Below are 21,493 nucleotides of genomic sequence, written 5' to 3' on the forward strand. Positions count from 1 at the left end.
TGTCATGCTATTGATCTAGGTGGACCAACTTCAGAATTCTCTTTAGTGTTCTTAATATAAAATAGTAATACAACCCTCATTCTTTAGAGAAGCACCTTTAAAAAACTAGGGTTCCAGCGCTTAGGATTAGACCCAGAAGGGCAGAACAGATTTTAAGTTCACTATTTTCCCAAAATCTTCTGCCTCTAATGACTCTGCCTTTGCAATCAGCATTACAGCAACATGTCTTTAAATAGACCTTTGGCCTACGAGAAGCTGGCATTCTGCTTTCTGAGACAGAGGGGATACCATGTAGAAAGGATTCTCTCCTTTACAGGGTATACATAAAACCATCTCATTCCTCCACTCTGGCTTGTGTGTGGAATGTATAGCATGCCCCATTTATTCCTTTTTGAAAGTGGTTCTTGAGAGGGGAACTTGAGGCCATTAATTATTCTTTTCAGGAACAGGAACAGCCCCTGGGTTTCTGTAAGCCGAATGTTGGCTTTCTCTGGCTTTCTGCCATTTATACCAAGAAAGGGGTGAAGTGGTATTTTTTGTATTGGTTTTTTTTATTTGCATCTCCTGGTGTGGAAGTGGCTGTGGAGTGGCAGTCTTTTGTTTCCATTGTGCTTCATCAAATGCCCATTGTGATGCTTGAGCTCAGTGGAGCAGAAGGAAATCCCTGATAGAACAGGTACTAAAAAGACCCGATTTCTGCGTGTAGCTGGAACACGTGTGCTCAATGCCCTCTGGTGGAATTAGTAAAGAAACAAGAACATTTAACCAAACAGCTCTGGGGAAGAAAGAAACCTTGGATTACTGATGAAATTTGGTTGATATTTCCTCCCTATTCAGTTGGCATTTTGCCACAGTTCTTTTTAGTGTCTTAGGCCATTGTCAGATTTCAGTGTGTGTTTTCCATAAATTTTGGTTTTAAGGAAAATTGCATCGTTTCCTTTTTAAACAACAAAGCCTCAGTTTGGTGTTTTAAAGTAGAACTGGGTCTAATGTTGCTCTTCTTTCTCTCTCCTCCTTTGCTTCATCTGCCACCATCTCTTGTCCTCAGTTTATTGCCGAAGACATCAAAATTATCTTTCAAATTACCTAGAAAAATCAAAGAGGGGAAAGAGCAAATTGGAAGATGGCCAAAAAAAAAAACCCAAAAACCCTGGGCCCTCTTCTTTTCCTGAACTTTACCTTACCCTTCATAAGATGTGAATGGGGAAATTTTCAATGGTTTTTAAGTTGTTAAATGATTCTAATAGTCATACCCATCTGCTTTTCTACCTGAATAAACTGCAAGTTTCTTAACCTTCTGTTTGAGACCTGCAGTCTGTCTCCAACCTGCCCTTCCAGCCTTATTTCTCGTTACACTCTTTGCAGTTTTATGTTTCAGCCAAACTGGACTACTGGTCATTCTCTGGTCCCCTCTTACCCTTCTTGCCTGCATGCATTAGTCCAGATCATCCTACCTTATCTCACTCCATTTGGCCTTCCTACCAGACTCAGCTTTGACGCCAGGTCCTCCAAAAGTCTTCCCTGATTCCCTTCCTTTAGAAGAGATCCTTTCCACTTCCACTGCTGATCTGCCTCCGAGTATTCTCTGCTTACAACATTCTAGCTTGCATTTTATTTATTTGTGAAAATGTCTTTTTTCCCTACTTAGTCTTTTTTCCCCATCTTAGTATTCCTAGTACCGAGCATGTAGTATGCTTTTTTAAAAAAGTCTAAATTGAATCTAGTTGAATGTTTTACCCGATCCAGACATTTTTCCTTTAGTACTCCTGAAATACAGCTTTATGGTTCTTTGATTAAAGGGAGATGTTATATATTTTAAGAATTATTCTATATCATCCTCACCTGTAAGAATATTTTCACAACATAGAAGATACCTTTATTTATTTTATTGTTGGCTTTCCAAATTATATTTGAGTAGATCCATGAGATTCCCTTTTAGTCATTAAGTTTTTTTTTTTTATTTTGATTGTTTCTTTTATCTTTCTTTCTCTCGGATGTTTAACTTTGTATCTCTAGGTAGAGAGACAGTAGAAAGAGTATGGAACTTGAGGTCAGGAAAGACCTGAGTTAGAGTTCTGGCTCTGACCCTTATGATCATGATCCCATCTCCTAACCTCTCTGATCCTGTTTCATCATCAGTAAAATGAGGATGACCACATCTGTAGTACTTAGCACACAGGCTGTTTATGAGGATGAAATGAGATTAAATATGTGAGGTGTTTGGCATACATTATTACAGTGCTATATAAATATCAGCTCTAATTATTAACCTATAGAGAAAAATCACCTAAGATTTCTTCCCTCCCTAAATTCTTTGGGCAGGATACATCATTTACTACAGTACAGATGTGAATGCAGAGATTCACGACTGGGTTATTGAACCGGTGGTGGGAAACAGACTGACTCACCAGATCCAGGAGTTAACGCTGGATACACCGTACTACTTCAAAATCCAAGCCCGCAACTCCAAGGGTATGGGGCCCATGTCCGAAGCAGTCCAGTTCCGAACACCTAAAGGTAAAGTGCCCCAGCTCGTCCTTTACACACACATGGGCATGGCAAGACCCACTCCTTAATGAGAAAAGTAAAGGGTCACACAGTTGGAGAAGATGGAGAGAAAATAGGCTGGATGGGAGTGTCCGTTTATTTTTTATTTCTCTCTCAGGAATAAGTGTGTGAGTCCCCTTATCCTCAGCCTTGTGTGCTGATTTTATCCCACAATGACTCATCACCCTAGGTAACCCAGACAGGCTTCTTTCAGTTCCAAGCTCCCAGTTTGATCTCAGGGCCCACCCTCTGTATACCCTCCGAATCCAGGAGGCATTTGCTGAGATTGAAACACATTTGAGTCTTCTGGTGTCATTTGGGGTGGATGGTTCCGTTTTAGCAAAGGCATGGCAATCATTTACCTCTGGGAGCCAAGAAGCACTTGTTGGGGGGTCTCTGAGGGGATGGGAAGTTGGGGGGGGGGCACAACAGTGTGTGAGAGACTCAGGCATTCGCTGACAAGCGTAGGACCAGGGATAAGCGCACAAACTTTGGGCTTCGCTTCTTCCTTGTTGTGTGTCCTCCATCTGTCCCACCTTCGCACTGGTGACTTTGCTCTTGTTTTTCTTCCCTGTGCTTGGCCTGGCAGCGGACTCTTCTGACAAAATGCCTAATGACCAAGGTAAACCAGCTGAGAGCCTCTCTGTCTTCTCTTTCTTGTCCTGTCGGTTGCTCTTTCCCAGCTACAGCATGTTTGTAAAGGAACCACATACCTGCTCACCTAGAGTGAGATGAGTCTGTGACTGGGGCTCTTCAAATACCAAGGAAGCTGGAAATCCTATTTAAGGACCAAGTGTGGAGAATAAGCACTGATTTCTCTATTGAGGGGGCTCACAAAAAATAGATTGGAGTCATCCTGCTCCAGAGGTTTGGCACTTAGAGCTGGTGAGGCTCTCCTTTGTACAGGATGGCACAGTTGGTGGGAGGAGCAAACACTCCCCCCAGCATTCTGTTATAATGTTTGGAGTGGGGTAGATTTGTTAGGAGAGTTTGCAAACGTTAGAGTAAGGCCAGACCTTCTTTTTTTCCCACCTCTTGACATTCAGCACCTGCACAACTTTAGGAAAATCATGTGACTTTTCTGGGCCTCAGCTGACTTATCTGTAAAATGAGGGGGATTGGATTCGTTGTCTCTGAGGTTCCTTTCAGCTCTATGTCTGTGATTCCACGAATCCATAACCTCCCAGAACTTAAAACTTGAGCCTCCTAAAGTTTACTTTGAACCTATGAAGTTAATTGTCTACTGCTCCATTAGGGTATGTTCAACTCCAAGCTGTATTTCTTAGCTTCTTCACTTAAAACATCTGATAACTTTGAAAAGAAGATCAAGAATGTTTTGATGGGAAACAGATAGTTTAGTCCCATCTTTCAATAGTCTTGGAATAATTAGCAGGACCTCTTCAGTGTAAATACTTAAAAGGTGCCTGCATTTAAATCAGTCCTTTTGTTAGTAATTAGGTTTTTTTTTTCAGTTGGTGGTTCTTTATTGTGAGCACAAAAAAGTAAATTTTGGCAGGTTAGCCTCTAAGATTCTTAAAGGATAATAAGTTAAGAAATATTAGGAACATATTTAAGGTTTCTGTTGTGTTTGTCCTTCATTCTGGAAGAGGACCATGACATCAGGAATTGATGACATGACTTGCAGTTGACTTTGATTTGAGTGAGGAAGGGCTGTGCAAGGTCACCAGCCTCACTTTCTCCTCCAGAGCCTTCTGGGTCCAGTGACCTAATATTCATCAGGATGACTGAAGATAGCCCAGAATGCAATGGGAGACCTGGCCCTTTTAGGCTAAGGCCTTTTCATGTACTCACTTAGAGTGAGGTAATGCCCATTCAATGAAGAGGCCTCTTTAAGAAGTGAATCAAGAGATGGCCCCTTTAATTAAAAAAAAGAAAGAAAAAAAATCAAGCTGGGAGGGGAAGACCCTCAGGGTTGCTGTTCCAAAGAGAAACAGTTACCATTGACCTTCACTCAAAGCCAGGAGGTCCCAAAACATAGCCAGTAAGTGGAGCTTGGCAGGGACCTATTGTGGTCCAGTCTATGAGCTTCATAGTGAAGTGGGTTTTGCAGTATGGTAGGGAGGGAGGGAAGGAAGGAAGGAAGGAGGGAAGGAAGGAAGGAAGGAAGGAAGGAAGGAAGGAAGGAAGGAAGGAAGGAAGGAAGGAAGGGTTTCTGATAGAAGTGAGAAAGACTCAGAGCTTAGGGTCTTGAAGAAATGCATTCACGTTTCAGACTCTTAAATTCTCTTCCAGGGAGGTAGATATCTTTGTTAGTCTTGGTAACAGAACAACAAACCTAAAGATGGTATGGAGGAGGGAGGGAGAGAGTAAAATCAAAAGGGAATGAGTTTTCCAGTACAAGGACACTTTCCCCCATTTCTCCAAAATTAAAAAAGAAATTCATCTTTCTCTACATTCAAGCTACAAAACCCTAGCTTTAATGGAAAATATTGAGACTCAGATTTATTCTACTAAGTGATTCAAAGATGGCTTCTTCTGTCAATCTCAAGGCTGGATTTATTTAACAAACGTCCCAGTTACCTACTGCCTTTCAGAAAGAGTTCTAACTTTGTACATTTCTAGTTGTTTGATTTTCTATAAACATGTTCTTTCTTACTTCTGAAGGCTGCTTCTTTCTGCCTATGTGATGTTTGGGGTGGGTGTTGGGGGGAAATATAATTTTTCCTTCTAGGTTTATTATGCATGGAGAGTTGTTGTCAGAGATGCCTTTAAGTTCCCATTTTTATCAAGCCTCCTCCAAAGTGTGTTTACACTGCTATTGACTGGTTTCTAAGAATTAATTTAGTAATATCAGGAATGCTGGGTGGTAACGTGCTGAATAACAGCTTTTATAGTGTAGCATTGTAAAAATCAGGATTGGTCCACAAATTCATTTCTAATGATTTCCTTTGCTTGTTAGAGTTTTTACGTTATTTTAGAGTGTATTAGACTACTTTGAAATTAGGGTGGTACGGGGAAGGACCTTGTCCTGTTTTGACAGGCCCCATAGACTGTTGTTCCCAAGAAAAGAGGGTCACAGACACTAAGACACAAAACCGAGTGATGACCTTCCTTCTTTTTTGTACTAGTACCTTCTTTCCTTATAAGGACTGTCTCATTCCCTGTATAGTCTTTATGGAATGTTTGACAACCATGTAAAATTTCTCCCAAACTGTACCAGAAAGTCCCTTCTGCATGTCAGAGTAATAGAGCTCCATGTGAGAGCCTTTCCACACATGTAAAACCTACGTAGTGCCTGTTCTATAAAAAACATACACTTTCCATCTATGTACACCTCTGTACTCCCTGGATCCTTGGGTGAAAAATAATCGTAGAAGCCTGTCAGCCTGCTATCAGGCTGTGGAATGTGCTGTATCCACTCAATAAGTGATTACTGCTTGGTTTCTTCTTCAGCTTCAGGGTCTTCAGGAAAAGGAAGCAGGCTGCCGGACACAGGATCTGATTACAAGCCTCCGATAAGTGGTAAGACCTTCCGCCCCCCAGCTCAGATCAGCACAAGAGAAATTCTGTGTCATGAAGCTGCCTCTTCTAGGGCCTGGACTTGAACATGTTCAAAAACATTTGATAACCTACTCCCACAAGGACAGAATATTAAGTTAAGATCATCAATAGAAAGCCTGGGGTCCCATCCCAGTTTTCCTAATAATTAATTCTGTGACCTTGGACTAGTGACTCAGAGCCAGTGTTCTTTACCAGGCTGTCTCCCATAACGTCACATCTTTGTCTAAAACATGTTATCTCCCATAGTCATCTCGCTGCCCTCAGAAGCTAGGCAGGGTATGTCTTGTTCCCATTTCGTGGATGAGGAAACAGAGGCTTGAAGAAGTTCCATGACTTTCTCAAGTGCACACAGAAGTTACGGAGCTGGACTCAGGGTAGTGAGCTTTCCACGATAATATGCCCCTTCCGTCAGGTATTCTGTATTTAATATGCTTCTTTCTTAAGAGTTGGTAGTGTGTTACCCCCAGTTGGTGGTATTATGTTCCCTGTAACATAATAATAAAACATTCAATGCTCCCGAGGGAATAGCTCCCATTTCCTTTGTCTCTCCTTTGACAGCAAGGCTTCTTAACCTGGTTCCCACTAACTGCCCCTTCTCCAAGGGGTTCATGGATAGATTTCAAGGTCAGAACTTGGATGGGAAGAAAATAGATCTTTATTTTCACTAACCTCTCCTATTACAAATTTTTTAAAACAACATTATTTTGAAAAGGGGGTCCATAGGCTTCATACTGCCAAAAGACTCTATGACCAAAAGCCCTGCTTTAGAGCCCATCATAGTGGTCTGGGTCTGCTCTAGTTGCTGCTCTACACAGGTCAGTGTTGTTGGTCAGGTGAGGTCAGCTGAGGCTGACCAATAAGCATGCAGCTAAGTAATGCCACTTTTCTCTTGGCCAGTTAGAATGTTAATGACAAGGTACATTCTGAGGCATTCAATCAAAACTGCTTAATTCAATCCTCCTACCCTCCAGGGGACCCACACTTTGATTAATTTAAGACAACATGACTCTTTCAGTCCTGAAATTAGGGATTCCTCTTTGATAGGATAAAAGACAGCAAACTCAGGAGATATCTCTAATAACGTCATGCACATACTGCACCAGTTCCAACTGTAACATCCTGTTACTGAGTCCTGTAAGCATTCTGCATTTACTCTTAACCCAAGGCTCCTTGACTGGTCAGTTACAGTTGATGGATTGATCTCAATGCCCAATCTGGTTCAATGCAGGATCACTAGCTGCTCCCGTGAACTTATTTCAGTTAAGATGCTACCACTAAACTTAATCAACATTCTTTTAATCAATGTCTACTATGTGCCATGTTGTTATTGTTCAGTCATTCAGCCATGTCTGACTCTTTATGACCCTGTAGACCATTCTGTCCATGGGGTTTTCTTGGCAAAGATACTGGAATGGTTTGCCATTTCCTTCTCCAGTGGATTAAAGCAAACAGAGTGTGACTTGCCCAAGGTCACACAGCCAGTAAGAATGAAGTCAAATTTGAACTCAGGCCTTTCCTGACTCCAAGCCCAGCATTCTATACACTGAGCTATTTAGCTGCCTACTATGTGCCGTAGGCACCAGAAAAATAAAGATGAAATTTAAGCTGTCCTTACCCTCCTGGAGCTTACATTCTGTCAGGGGAGGCAACATTCACTTAAATAGATGCATTCAAAATATATTTGAGTTGGCTTTGTGAGGGGAGGTGTTAGCTTCTGCGGGGGGGTGGGGTAGGGAGGAAGGAAAGCCCTCATGCAAAATGTGGGATATGTGAGATCTGGAGGAAAATAGAAATCCCACAAGGTGGCAGGGAGAAGGCAAAGCATTCCCTGTTTGGGGACAGTCAACACAGAGACAAAGACCAGGAATATGTAGTGCTATTGTGGGGAGAGAGGGAGAGCAAAAAAAGCCAGTTGGACTAGATTCAAGAGTGTATGAGGGGGACTGGGGTACAGTAAAGTTGGAGAAGAAGGTGGGAGCCATGTTGTGAAGGGATTCAGTGCTAGAGTTTGTGTTTGATCCTGGAAGTAATAGGGAACCACTAGAGGTGCTTAAACAGGAGCATGACATGATTTGACATGTGCTTTAGGAAGCTCGTTTCAGCAGGTGAGCATGGAATGGATTGGAAAGCTTCAGACTGGAGGCTGGGAAAGCAAGGAGGAGGCTATGTCAGGAGCAGGGGGTGATGAGGGCCCAAACTTGGGTATTGGCATCCATGGAAGGGACGAGAAGGGGAAAGAGGCAAGAGGTGGTGTAGAGGAAAGACTTAGCAGCTAATTTGGATAGGTGAGTTAAGTTAAAATAAAGAATTAAAGATGACATCCAAGTTACAAACCTGAGGGATTGGAAAGATGGTGGCATCTTCAGCAGAAATAGGGAAGGTCAGAATACAGATAGATTTGGGGAGAGAGGTGATGACCTCTGTTTAGATGTGTTGCTCTGCCTATGAGACTTTGCATTCAGATTGTCCAGTAATGGTGATGTGGAGCTGAGGTGGGGAGACTAGGAATGGAGATACAGGTGTCCCAAAAGTCTTACTGCACTTTTAATATAGTATAAATTTAAATGTATCTTAAATGTGGTACAGATCTAAGAACAGATCTGTACGGAGATAATGTAACCCAGTGCGTCTGAAGTCACCAAGAAAGTGAACTAGAAAAAAAATATGAGAAAAAAACACACCTCAGGAAATAGACTTGGAGTGCGCTCAGAGTGAAGAGGAGGGCATGATACGGATGATGATCCATCAAAGCAAAAGGAGCAGGAACACGGAGACTGAGAGGTAGGTGCGTCCCAGAGGCTCAGAGAAGGAGGAGGAGGATCCTGGGGGTGAGGACGGTCTGCAGGGTCAGACGGTGCAGAGAGGCCAGGAAGGAGCAGGATTAGAGCAGTAACTTTGGAGAGAACAGCTTCTCTCCTCTTCCCTCACTTCTGCCATGACATCAGTTGCTACTCAGTGGTCTTAACACTTTGGGAGAATAAAAGATTCTTCTATAGAAAAGGTTTTGGGCTCCCCAGCTACAAAAGGAGCATAGACCACTCACCTGCAACGTGAACCAGTTCAGTTCAGCGTTTATGACATGTGTGCCATGTGAAGAGCACCATGGTGGAGGTTGAAGGAGGACATGGAGAGCATATAGGAAAAAGTGCTGACCAGCTGTGTGACCCTGGACAAGGCATTTCACATCAGTCTGCCTCAGTTTCCTCAACTGTGAAACAGGGACAATAGCAGCAGCTACCTCCCCAGGTTGTCATGAGGATCAAATAAGGTAATATATGTAAAAAGTGCTTAGCATAGTGCCTGGCACATAGTAGGTGCTCGCTTAATAAATGCTAATTCCCCCTCCCTCTCAAGTCAGAAGCTCTGACAGAACAGAAATGATGAAGGAGGTTTGATGCTCAAGATGAGTAAGGAGACAGTATTAAAGCACCCAGTCATCCCTGATTTTTTTAATAGATCCATGATTTATTAAAGTCACCTGAATCAGATGAACTACATCCCCAGGTCCTAAAAGAAGTGGGAGAGGTATTGCTGAGCCACGGCCAATGATATTTGGAAAGGTCATTAAAAATGGGAGAGGTACCACAAGATTGAGGGCAAACATCCAGTTTTGCAAAAAAATAACCATCATCATCTTTGGTAACATTGCTGTAGCACCTGACTCCACTGTGCCACCAGCTGCTGCAAACCAGAGGCCAGGGAGCTTGACTCTGCTTCCAGGGAAGGTCTAGAATGGATCATTCAAGACTTAACAGTTATCGAGCCCTTGCTCAGAAGTACCAGATCACCAGATACATCTGCCATGCTGTTCACTTCCAGCCTGTCACACTATCCCAATGGCTCCACACTGACTGCCTTGCCCCTGCCCCCAACTTTCTACTTTCTCCCCATTAAAATATATGCACCTTAAGAGTCAGGACCATCTTGTTTTCTTGCTCTCGGATCCCCCAGTGCTTAGCTCAGCACAGATTTGTGGCTAAGCACACAGTAGGTGCTTTACAAATTTTCCATCTATATATGCAGACCATGTAGAAAGAGAAGCAGCAGCCTTTGTCGACAGCGGGGCATGCCTAACTAATTATTTTAACAGGATAACTAAACCAGTAGACCAGAGGATGAGTAGTTCCTTCCAACTTTAAATTCCAAGGTCTTGCTAGTATTCATGTGCTTTGCCTTAGAAAAGTTCACCTTTCTATGTTGTATGTTTCTAGCCTGTATGTAGAATGAAGTGTTAGAAACTTGTCTTACTCCTTCAAAGAAGGTGGGGTTTTAGCAAAGAGGTGAAAGAGCATCCTGGGCCTCGGATGATGTGAGTCTGGGCATGGAGACCAGAGAGGACAGAACGAAAATAGGTCATTGAACTAATGTACTGTACATTAATTCAGTTACTCAAACATTATTAAGCACCTACTTTGTGCTGAGCTCCATGATCTAGGCAATATGGTTACAAAGATAAGGATTAAAAACAGCCCTTTCCCTTGTAGAGTTTATGTTAGGTTGGAATAGAGGAGACACAACATGCAAGCAGTTAAGTAAATAACAGAGAACTGAAAGGGAGCATACTAACAATGAGGGAACCAGGGAAGGCTCCCCGAAGCCTTGGAAGAAGCAGAGGATCCTGAAAGGGAAGGGAAGCTGGCCATTGTGGGGGCAGCCTGTGCAAATGCAAGGGAAGGACCTCATCATTCCATTGAAACTGCTGTCTCCAAAGTTCTCACTCTTTTCTTAAATGCCAAATGTACTCAGTCCTCATCTTTCTTGAACTCTGCAGTGTTTGATGCTGTTGACCACCTTTTGTTCGCAGATTCTCCTCCCTGGGTTTTCATGAAACTTTCCTATCCTGGTTCTTCTCCCCTGACTGTCTGACCCCTCTTTCTTGGTCTCTTTTCCTGCTTCTTCATCCCTCTGATTGTTGGCTTTGCCCTAGGCCCTCTTCTGGCTTTGCCCCTTGTTTACTCATTAGCCCGTCTATGCAAATGATTCCTACATCTGTATATTTAGTGCTGTGTCTTTGTCCTGGGCTCCATCCCTGCATCTTCAGATGCGTTTTGAACGTATTAAACTGGATATCCTTTAGGCATCTCACAGTCAGCCTATCCAAAACAGAATTCATTACCTTTCCCTTTCTTCCCAACTTTACCGTTGCTGCAGTTGAAGGCAACACCATTGTCCCCATTTTCCAGCTCCCACCCTGGAGTCATCCTCGACTCCTGGCTCACACTCACCCTATATATCCACATCCAGTCTGTGGCCAGGTCATTTGGCCTGTACAAACAAGATCATTTGTGTCTGTCCAGCTACTTGATTGCATCCCCACGAGGCTTATTTCCCTGGACTGTGGCTGGAAGAGCAGACTGGAAATAGGGCAGGTGGTCTGGAGCTCCAGAAGACAGCAAGAGCGAAGGGTGCAATGAGGGAAATGGGTGATCCAAAAAGAAGCCAGCGTGGAGTAGCCTTTTCTCAGTTCTCATGCTTTGTGGCTTCTCTGCAGTCTTTGAGGGGGAAAAGGTAACATCTACTGTGTGCCCGGCACTGTGCCAAGTGCTTTACAAATGTTATCTCAGTTGATCTTTACAACAGCCCTCTAAGATGGGTCCTATTTTGATCCACATCTTATAGTTGAAGAAACTGTGGCAGACAGCGACATGACTTGCAGTGTCACAAAGCTGGTGAGTGTCCGAGGTTGAATTTGAAATCAGGTCTTCCAGATTCCAGACCCAGCCCCCTTCTTCACTGTGCCACTTAACTGCCTCTTGACACTTATGATCCTTCCTTCCTCCCAGGTTCTCTCTCCTCTCTGGGTTTTCATGATACCCTGTCCTGGTTCTTCTTTCTGACCATCCTTTCTTGGTCACCTGTCCACTTCTTCATCCATGCCATGCCCATTAACCATGTGATTCTTCCTCTCCCCGACTGACTGGCTCTGTCTCAGCTACTCAATATTTGGCCTCTTGGGGAATCTCACCAGCTTCTGTTTCTATGCAGGTGGTTCCCAGTTGCTACCCTGGGCTCTCGTGAACTGTAGTCATGCATCACCATCTGCCCCTTGGAACGTTTACACCAGACATCCTGTAGGAGTCTTATGCTCAATATGTCCAAATCAGAACTCATCTCTTCCCCAGAACCTCCCAGTCCCTCAGGCTCACCCCACACAGCCAGGCTGTTAGAGCCTCTCTCCCTTGTGTCCCCATCCATCATACAGCGACAGCCCTGGTTTAGGCCCCCGTGACCTCTGCCACCTAGACCATCCGTCACAGCAGCCTTCCAGCTGGTCTCCTGCATACAGCAGTAGTGTGTGTGACCCTGTGCCCACCCTCCCCTCCCGCTCCTTGTATCAAATAGAAGATGCTCCCTCTGGCCTTTAAAACTTATCAACTCTGCTCCTGCCCACCTTTCCACTCTGTTTACACTCATTCTCCTCCCTGCATTCTACAGTCCTCCCATAGAGCACAACTCCCTCATATCCTGTCGCCAGGCCTTTGCTCAGGTTGATCTCTGTCCTAGAATGATGTCATCTCACCTCGACCTCTCGGCTTCCTTAAAGTCCCATCTTTTGCAGGAGGTATTTCCTGGTTTGTCTTCTTCATTTGAATGCGAGCTCCTTGAGGGAAGAGACATTTTCTAACATTCCTTTCTTCCTCAGCACTTCACACAGTGAAGAACATAGTAAAGACTTAATAAATGCCTATTGACTGACTGGCAGTGGACAGTGGAAGGGCTCCATGCACGTCCTTGAAATGTCATGAGAAGGCACCCAGCACATGTGGTACATTCATGGAAGGAGAGAGACAAGAGGCACACAGGATGCACAGGCACTTTGGGACCAGGAACATTGAAGGGAACCTCCAAACCAATAAGGCCATAGACACACCTGAACATTAGAGAATTGAGTTTCTTTTGTATAATGTCTACTCATTCAGAGGCATGTTCTAACTATGGGTTTTATCCCACTGAATCTCAGCAGTACCCAAGAGGTCAAGTGTTTCTTTCAGCCTTAGGAGCTGTAGTTCATATTGATTATCGCATAAATTTGAGGTGTTTGTGTGTACACATTTCATACAACAGATTTTTAATAACCTTCTGAGTACATAGCAGGTACATAAAATACCACGTGAAGTCCTAAGAAATAAAATAATGAATTTCTATTGTAGAGATCAAGGAACGTTTCCTAGAGGGAGTTGCAAAGTTTCCTTGAAGTAATGGTTACCGTTGAACAGAAATTGGGAGGGGGATGTCTTAGTCTTAGCAAATGGCATGAATAAAAGTATGGATGTAGAAGATGTCTGAATGTATTCAAGACAGTGAGTAATGTAATTTGGTGAAAACAGCACTCGTGAAGGCACACAATGTGACTAAATGTTAAGGATGCTAAGTTGTGGAGTGCCATGAATGACCAGGCAACATGATTTAAGCAGCCAGTAGGGAGCCATTTGCCAGGGCCTTGAAATGCTGCAGCTCTAAGAAGGGAAGGGAATCTAAAGGGGGAGCTAATGATAATAGCTCCACAGGAGTTTCAGAAAGTAGCCATGGGACATATGGATGTGATTTGGAGATAGTTGGAAGTCAGCCTAGGTGTGGTGCCAGTGCTAGAAGAGGCAGTGGTTGAGTGCAGAACATAGTTTTGGAAGTCAGTGCAGTGCATTCAGGGACTAAGTCTGAGAAGAGAAAACTGGCCAGAAAGTGAAACTGAGATATTGAGCCTCCTGTATTTATTTGGAGAGAATCGGGCTATTGAAAGTGAGAGCAGATCCATGCAGAGGCTGGGAGCCTTCTGCCACCAGGCTTGCCATGGAGCTCCCCTGTGCTTTATGTGTCACCTCCTAGGGGTGATAAACTTTCAGAACAGATTTTATCCACTTCAGCTCATCCAAATCATGAGCACCTAAGCTTGCCCTTGTATTCTGACCCAATCAGATTACACTACGGTAAATGAAAGAACTTGGCTAAGTTAGACCATTGAGGAGTTTGAGCATAGGCAGCACATGGTCACATCTCTGCATGAAGGTCTGTTGTCAGGTATCCTCCAGCTCAGCATTCTGTGAAAGCTATAAAATGGGGATAATATTTACACAGCTACCCCAGGGTTATTGTGAGGGCCAAGCGAGAGCACAGAACTAAGTACCTTTTTAACCATAAAGTGATATGTACATGCTGCTGGCAGTTTATTATCATTCTGTTTTCCAAAGTCGGTGAAAATATAGCTTGATTTGTGGCATGAGTTCTGTAAAATCAGCCTCTGTGCTCTAAAATACCAGAGGTGTGGGACTTTATCTGTTCAAGTAGGACAGTGTAGGAAAACTTTCTAATAGGCTTTTCAGTGTCCTAATGGTGTTCAAGATTCCCCCATACATTAACTAACATGCTTCTTCCTCCTCCCTTCAGGCAGTAACAGTCCTCATGGAAGTCCCACGTCCTCTCTAGACAGTAACATGCTCTTGGTCATCATCGTCTCCATCGGTGTCCTCACCATCGTGGTGGTGGTGATCATTGCTGTGTTCTGCACTCGCCGCACCACTTCGCACCAGAAAAAGTAAGCACTCCCATCCTTGCCACTGCTTTGTTGGAGCTGGGGAAGAGGGAGAAGGGAGGAGGTGGAAGGATCAGTGTAGACAAGAATCACTTAGGAGGATAATACATGAATAAATTGCGATCTGTATTAAGAGAAGGAATACTTATATCATTGGGATGGGTGCCATCAAAGTACAGTTTGCCTATGAGTTACTTCATTAGGGATGTGTGGAGGAGCAACAAAATTCATTCCAGTTGATAAGTTAACATATATTACTACAATATTTCATCCCTGAATAATTTGATAAGAAAAAATTTTTAATTCCCCTTAGATATTTTTGGACCTGTAGTAATTCATTTCTGCATACATATTCATAAAGTACACCAAATATTAAAAAGCCATGGGTGAGTATGTAAGTATGTGACCTCTAGGATACAGTCAAATCTTACACATTTCACCTAATGGAGTAAAGGCCAATATAAACTAGTTTTAAAATATTTTTAAAGAAACAGTTGTATTCCTTTCAAGTACTCAGCAAACAAAATGTTTTCTAACAAATATTTAGAAAAACTGCTTGTATTAATAAATAAAAGTTACATATAATTAGCATCAGTTATAAATTATTTCCTAGATGTTAGGGTAAATGATACTTCAGTGGCCTACTGTGTGATTTTGGGACCCGAAGTAAGATTAGGAAGAGGAGGTTTAAAAGGTAGAAGAGTCTTATCAACAAGCACCATGAAATGTTTGGGGTGTTTCAGCATAATGACCTTGTCATTGGGGCCCTGTGTTAGAAAGGGATTGGTTCTACAAAGAAACTTTTTTCAGTCACCTTCAACTTGGATTGCAGTTATGTAACCTTACAACCATCAACCTAAGTCTTTGACTTTCCACCCAAGACCTTGACGTACCTAAGCCCACTGCCTGGCATCCTCCTTTAGTGATTCTGTGTGTGCTGCTTAAAAGTACCAGAAATGTTTAAAAACAGTTTCTTCTGGATGATTATTAGGTTACTAGTGGTAGCTTCGTGTAATTTTTTCTGAGTTATTATTTTGAATCTCTCTCTGGCTTTTCTGTTTTGCCTCTACACCTTTCTTTTTGCTTCCTGGTCTTGGACTCATTCCCAGGAGAGAATACGCACCTCTTCTTGGTCTCCTTTGACATGTATTCTGCTAGCTATCTCTCATTTTCTCCATCTTGTTTAAGTTTTTAAAATGAAACTTCTTTCTACTTTAAGCCCTTTCTTTAGGAGATATCTTCTACATTTGGTGACTCGGATTCATCTGTTCCTATAAACTTAACAGTTACTATAGTTCCATTGCCAATGCTTGAAATCTTGAGCTCCATTTTTTACCTCAAACCTAAAATCAAATAGATGTATCCATCATGCTTTCTTTTTGAAAATAGCAGATAAACTGGACATCATGCACACAACCTATAGGTTAGAAAGTAGCTAGTAAAAGACTAAGTGCTATATATAGTTGTCAGAAGACAGTGACAGACAGGGAGGGGGTGTTTCTACCTGTAATGTTGACTCCCAGAGAAAAGAGGATTATTAAAAGCATTTTTAAACGCACAAAAGAGAACAGAAGGAAATGCATAAGTTAGACAGCTTTGCAAATAACATATCAAATTTGTTATAAATACAGGTTTTCACAATGAGGTGTACATAATAGAGGTTTGTAGTTTCACACATAATCCTATTTTTCTTTTGTACTTTGTATATGAAAATGTTTTTTATGGTAAACTCATAATTTTAAAAAAGACTAGGTAGCATATGTACACATAGATGAATCTGTAGACCCAGCTAACTTGTATCTCCTGTCTTAAAGAACAGGCAACAAAATCTCAGTTAGAAGGGAATCCAGAGGCGGTCTAGTCTAAACCTTACCAATTGCTCAGAGACTTTTAGTGAAGGTGAGCCTGTTACTTTCCAGAGCACATGTTATTCCACTTTGGGATAGCTCTGACAATGAAGAGGTTTTTCAGTACATCAAACTGAAATGTGCTTCTTTGCAGCATCCATCCATTCCTCCTAAGTCTTCCTGCTGGAGCCATGCAGAACAATTCTTAATCCCCAGCCAGTCACGTTGAAACCGTAGACTGTAGTCAACTCACTGGCTTCTAGTGCATAGACTCTATTGTCTTTACCCTTTTGGAAAATCGAGGCTTTTGCTCTTCTGCCAGTAGCCTAGCAGGCTTATCTGCCAATTCAGTATCTTTGGAAACCATTTGTCTTATGACTTGAAGAACAGCTACTCGCCTTCTTATGACCACTCTGATTATCTTGGGTTCTAAATCCCAGGTCATCATTTATGTTCCGCTTTTTCCAGTCCAGAGATCATCATTCTTGGCAGAGAAGACAGAAATTAAATAAGAGTTAAGTAGTTCTGACTTCTGTATTACCATCACATTCATATTCATAAACAGTCCGATACTCCTTTTGATTATCTTCTCCTCATTATCACTTAAAAAAAAGCCCAGTGCCTTTTGAGAGAAGTGGCCTGGATTGGAGTCGAGAAGACCCACATTCAAATTCTGCCACAGACCCTGGTTCTGTGGCCCTGAGCCAGTCTCTTAACCTGTTTGTGCCTCAGTTTCCTTATCTGTAGAGTGAGGAGGCTTGACGACATCCTCAAGGTCCCTGCTTGCTGTAAGTCCATAGTTCCCATAATACCTTTCATTTGACTCAGCATTCTTCAGCAGCATCACTCAGCTCATTCTGAACATTAGCACTGCTGACACTACCATTCACATTTTTATAAAATGTTTCAGAGATGGATTTTGTTTTTAAAACCACTGTCCCTTCTCAGCCCCCCCCCCACACACACACACATGTGCGCGCGCACACATCCTGCACTGAGAAGCCAACACAGCCACTAAAGCTGACAGTGACAGCATAGACAGCAGTCACTGCCATTATGCACTGTCACTGTAGGATGAAGGTGGCCATCCTCAGCTCTCTGAGACCAGACTCAACATCCCGAACCATCTGAATCCTGCTATTTTCTTTGCTTAGTTTTCCCTTATGCTCTAACCTTCACTGTGCGCATCATTCTCCTTGTTCTGCATCAGTTCGTACCAACCTTCCCAACTTCCTCTTACAGCGCATGAGCGCGCTAGCCTTCCATCCACCCGCCGCAGTCTGACCAGCCATCCTGATCATCGTGTTACACTTTGTCTCCAGTTTTTTGCTCCTACAAAGAGCGCCGCTGTGAGTGTATTGGCATACATGAAACATTTGCCTCTTGGGGTTCATTCCCAACATTAGAATTAGAGGGTCAGAGGGTTCGAGTTAACTTCCAGTTGTTTTACGTCGTAGCTACATCGGTTCATGCTCCATCAGCAGTGTGTTTGTGTCCCTACGTCTCATAGTCATTCGCTGCTTTTTTATCTTTCCTCCTTCTGTCTGCCTTTTCTTCCGTCTGCAGAATACGGACTTTTAAAATATAAACTAGCCAATGAATTCATATCCTCCTTTTCCTCATTATCCTAAGTGTTTCCTTGTGCGATTTTACAAGTTCATTCTTAAGTGCTTCCAGTCCTCCCTTAGATAACTTCCCTTGTAGAATTTTAGGTCATTTCATTGTTCCTTCCATTCTCCAAACCCACCGAAACATTTTTCCATCCAACACAAATTCTGATCTGCAGTATTTGCTTTTCTCCATGATGGAAACAACGTTTCCACTCCAACAGCCAATTCCTATTTGTTGCCTGTCTCAAATGGAAAAGTTTTGTGCTTACTCATTATAAACAGTAATTTAATCTTTTAGTTGACAGAAAAGTGTTATAAGGAGTTTTGATTGCTTGTTCAATGATACTTTTATTTTTCTCCCATAGGAAACGAGCTGCCTGCAAATCTGTAAATGGCTCACATAAATACAAAGGAAATTCCAAAGATGTCAAACCTCCTGACCTTTGGATCCATCATGAGAGGCTGGAGTTAAAGCCCATAGACAAGTCTCCAGACCCAAATCCAATCATGACTGATACACCAATCCCACGGAACTCCCAAGACATCACCCCTGTTGATAATTCCATGGACAGCAATATCCATCAAAGACGGAATTCATACAGAGGTAATGTCCATCTAAGATGGAATTGATGCAGAGGTAATGGCCATCAAAAATGGAATTCATACAGAGGCATTATTTTTCAATGGAAGATTTTTAAAATTACAGGTTTTTATTAAAATTGTCTTCCACTCTTTGTAGGTGTTTGTTTGGTTTTGGCCGTGTTTGAAGAATTGATTTATAAAATCTATATGGTTGCATAACGTTTCCATAGATGGTCTTGGAGACAGCTTGTTATGAGTGATGAGCCAGCAGAGTTAGCTGCCTTGCTCACTTTGTTTAATGACATTGATCTCACCAAAGCTGTATTGAAAGAAAGAGAACATTCAATTACCATAACACATTCTCATGATGTCTTCTCCCTCACTTCTGTTGAGATTCAGCCAGAATGTTTTGACTCAAGAGTGATGGTGTCTGTGAAGGCCCTGTTTTCAAAGAGCAGAAGCATACATGCATAGAACTTTGACCATGTAGTCAGTCTTCTAACCAGAGGAAGAAGATATGGTGCTTCTCAGTGCCGCTTGTTTTTCAGAGAGGGTTATTTTGAGTTTCTCTCGTTCCTTGACATTTTATTTCACTAATATTTTGAGAACCACTTTGTTCATCAGTGTAACTAACCGATGTTGTCCATGTTTCTTGTTTCCACCACTAAAACGATTGCTAATCAAGCTTCTAAGTGGTACTGCCCAGCTGACTACTAGGTTGTAACTTTGATCTTTGGTTTTTAGGGCACGAATCAGAGGACAGTATGTCTACACTGGCTGGAAGGCGAGGAATGAGACCAAAAATGATGATGCCTTTTGACTCTCAGCCACCCCAGCGTAAGTTTAGAACATTCTATTAACTCATCAGTTGTGTTGCTAGATTTGGAAAGAGCTATGAACCAGTGCCTAACTTCATTGTGCTGTAATATCAGTGTTCAACAATAAATTTAATGATGAGAGCTTAAGTCAAGAATGTTAGCCACCTGTCAATCAAAAAACTACCGAGGGTCTAAAGTTGATAGTGTTTTGTAAGCAAGCATTGCTCACCTGGAATTTTTAAATCAAGAGTTTAAAAACCACTGAGGGTAGTCATCCTTTCTCATATTGTGAGGGAGCCACAGCCTCAGAGTAATAAACTGTCCACATTAAAAGCAGACCTGACCATCCAATCAAGAAGCACGTGGTGGAGAGATGTAAAGAGTGGATCAACATACATGAAAGCAAGAGTTGTTTTGTTTGTTTAGGTTTTTTTAAACAGTTTTTAGCCTTCCTAGTATCTATTCAATACCAATAAGCTTCTTAAGAATATTTTATTATTTTAGAGGCAATCAAGTCCTTTAAATACCTTGGCTTATTGGGAATTTTGAGAAAAATGCCATTTTCCCTGGGAGTGCCCATTCCAAAGGCATGGGGAAACTATTTTAATTGAATAATCATGAATTGTCCTTCTCCCAGTGAGAAGAAAGTCATTCTCACCCTATTCCTCGCTAAGTTCAGTGAAAATTCTCTCCCATCTACATGTAAATGTGTCTGATTCTAGATCCTAAAAACTTGCTTAGCAACAATGAGTCTATACGTTATCTGTCAGTTTTTGTTCAAGAAGAGCTGCCTACTAGAACCTATGAAAATGTTTTAGGTAGAAGTGGAGAGAAGCAAACTGTCTTTGGCAGTGGAACATCTGGCCAGAGGAGATAGAAAGATTCGCCTTTCCCAGGTTCCCCACAACCATCGACACGCACCTTTTTTCAGGTCGTTCATTACATCACATCTTCATAAGTGATTTATAAACAAATTTCAGTTTCATTTGGTTTTGATTCAAGTGATAATTCATTATATATAAATACACACACATATAGCTAGTTTTTCCATTAAAAAAATAACAAAACAGTGATCAGCCCTATTTCCAGGTTTGTTCTCAATTTATATGTGTTGGGAAAAGGTGGCTTTTTTTCTTTATTCTTTGGTTATTTGGAGAGAGATGCAAAGTCTACTGATTTAATTCTTATGACTTTACTGTTGGGGGAGGGAAAGAGTAGAGATGAGTCATCTCTCTTAATTCAATAATCCTTATGGCAGTAATTTGATTATTGTTCCTGTTGTCTTTGGATTTTGAGAATCCTGTAGAGCCATACTTCCTCTTAAACCAGGAGGCTCCTGTTTGTCCTGGCCACTAGTAAAGTGGGGTCCTCCCGCAGGCTGACCTCAGGAGTCTGATTACTGCTGAGGGCTGAAGACTCCAGCTGACCTGACTCCTTCAGAATAAAGCACTTGTTAACATGGTGGTTAGGTAGGGGCTAAGATCACAGAAACACCCTGTGAGAGAAGAGAGTTGTCAAAGATGAGCTTTGCCTTTTGTGAGGTGTCTCAATAACCAGAAGACTCTGAACCTGAGCCTTCCAATGAGGAGTCCATAGATTTATGCCCATGTCTTCCTCTTGCTGATGCTTTGGAAGGGAAGCAGCCTTTCTTTGCCGCTGATGATAAGTCCATGTGTCCTTGGCCCCAGCCCCCAAAGAAGAGTTTTTCAGGAAACGGCACTGCCTTCTGGCTCCCTGCAGCTCTGTCTATATGACTTTTAGAGGCTTTCATTCTTTGGTGTACATCCTCATCCCTGAAAGGTGTATTTAATTTAAAAGAAAAGCACATGGTCCTGACCGAACTGCAGTATTTAGTCTGTGTGTTCCTCTTAGATGGCCTTCCAATATTTTTCCAAAATCTGTGATTTCATCAGTGCAAAGAGCTCCCTGGGAGTAATTCCTTCCAGCAGTGCAGATCAGCACCCACTCTTAGAGAGCTGCCTGGGGCCCTGAGAAATAAAGGGACATTTGTCCAGGGTCCCCCAGCCAGGACATGCTAGA

General features: G+C 42.3%; 1 protein-coding gene across 1 annotated transcript in view; it reads left to right on the plus strand.

Annotated features, from left to right (window-relative positions):
* NEO1 (neogenin 1) overlaps positions 1-21,493 on the plus strand; it is a 284,110-nt gene that overhangs the window by 250,299 nt on the left and 12,318 nt on the right. Inside the window, exons 21-26 of the mRNA XM_036736497.1 lie at positions 2,323-2,517; positions 3,137-3,169; positions 5,962-6,030; positions 14,452-14,599; positions 18,419-18,657; positions 19,380-19,472. Of these exons, the coding sequence (XP_036592392.1) occupies positions 2,323-2,517; positions 3,137-3,169; positions 5,962-6,030; positions 14,452-14,599; positions 18,419-18,657; positions 19,380-19,472 (777 nt within the window). The remainder of the gene's footprint in view (positions 1-2,322; positions 2,518-3,136; positions 3,170-5,961; positions 6,031-14,451; positions 14,600-18,418; positions 18,658-19,379; positions 19,473-21,493) is intronic.

This window comes from Trichosurus vulpecula, chromosome 8 (genome assembly GCF_011100635.1).
Source record: "Trichosurus vulpecula isolate mTriVul1 chromosome 8, mTriVul1.pri, whole genome shotgun sequence".
In the NCBI taxonomy this organism is placed as follows: Eukaryota; Metazoa; Chordata; class Mammalia; order Diprotodontia; family Phalangeridae; genus Trichosurus; species Trichosurus vulpecula.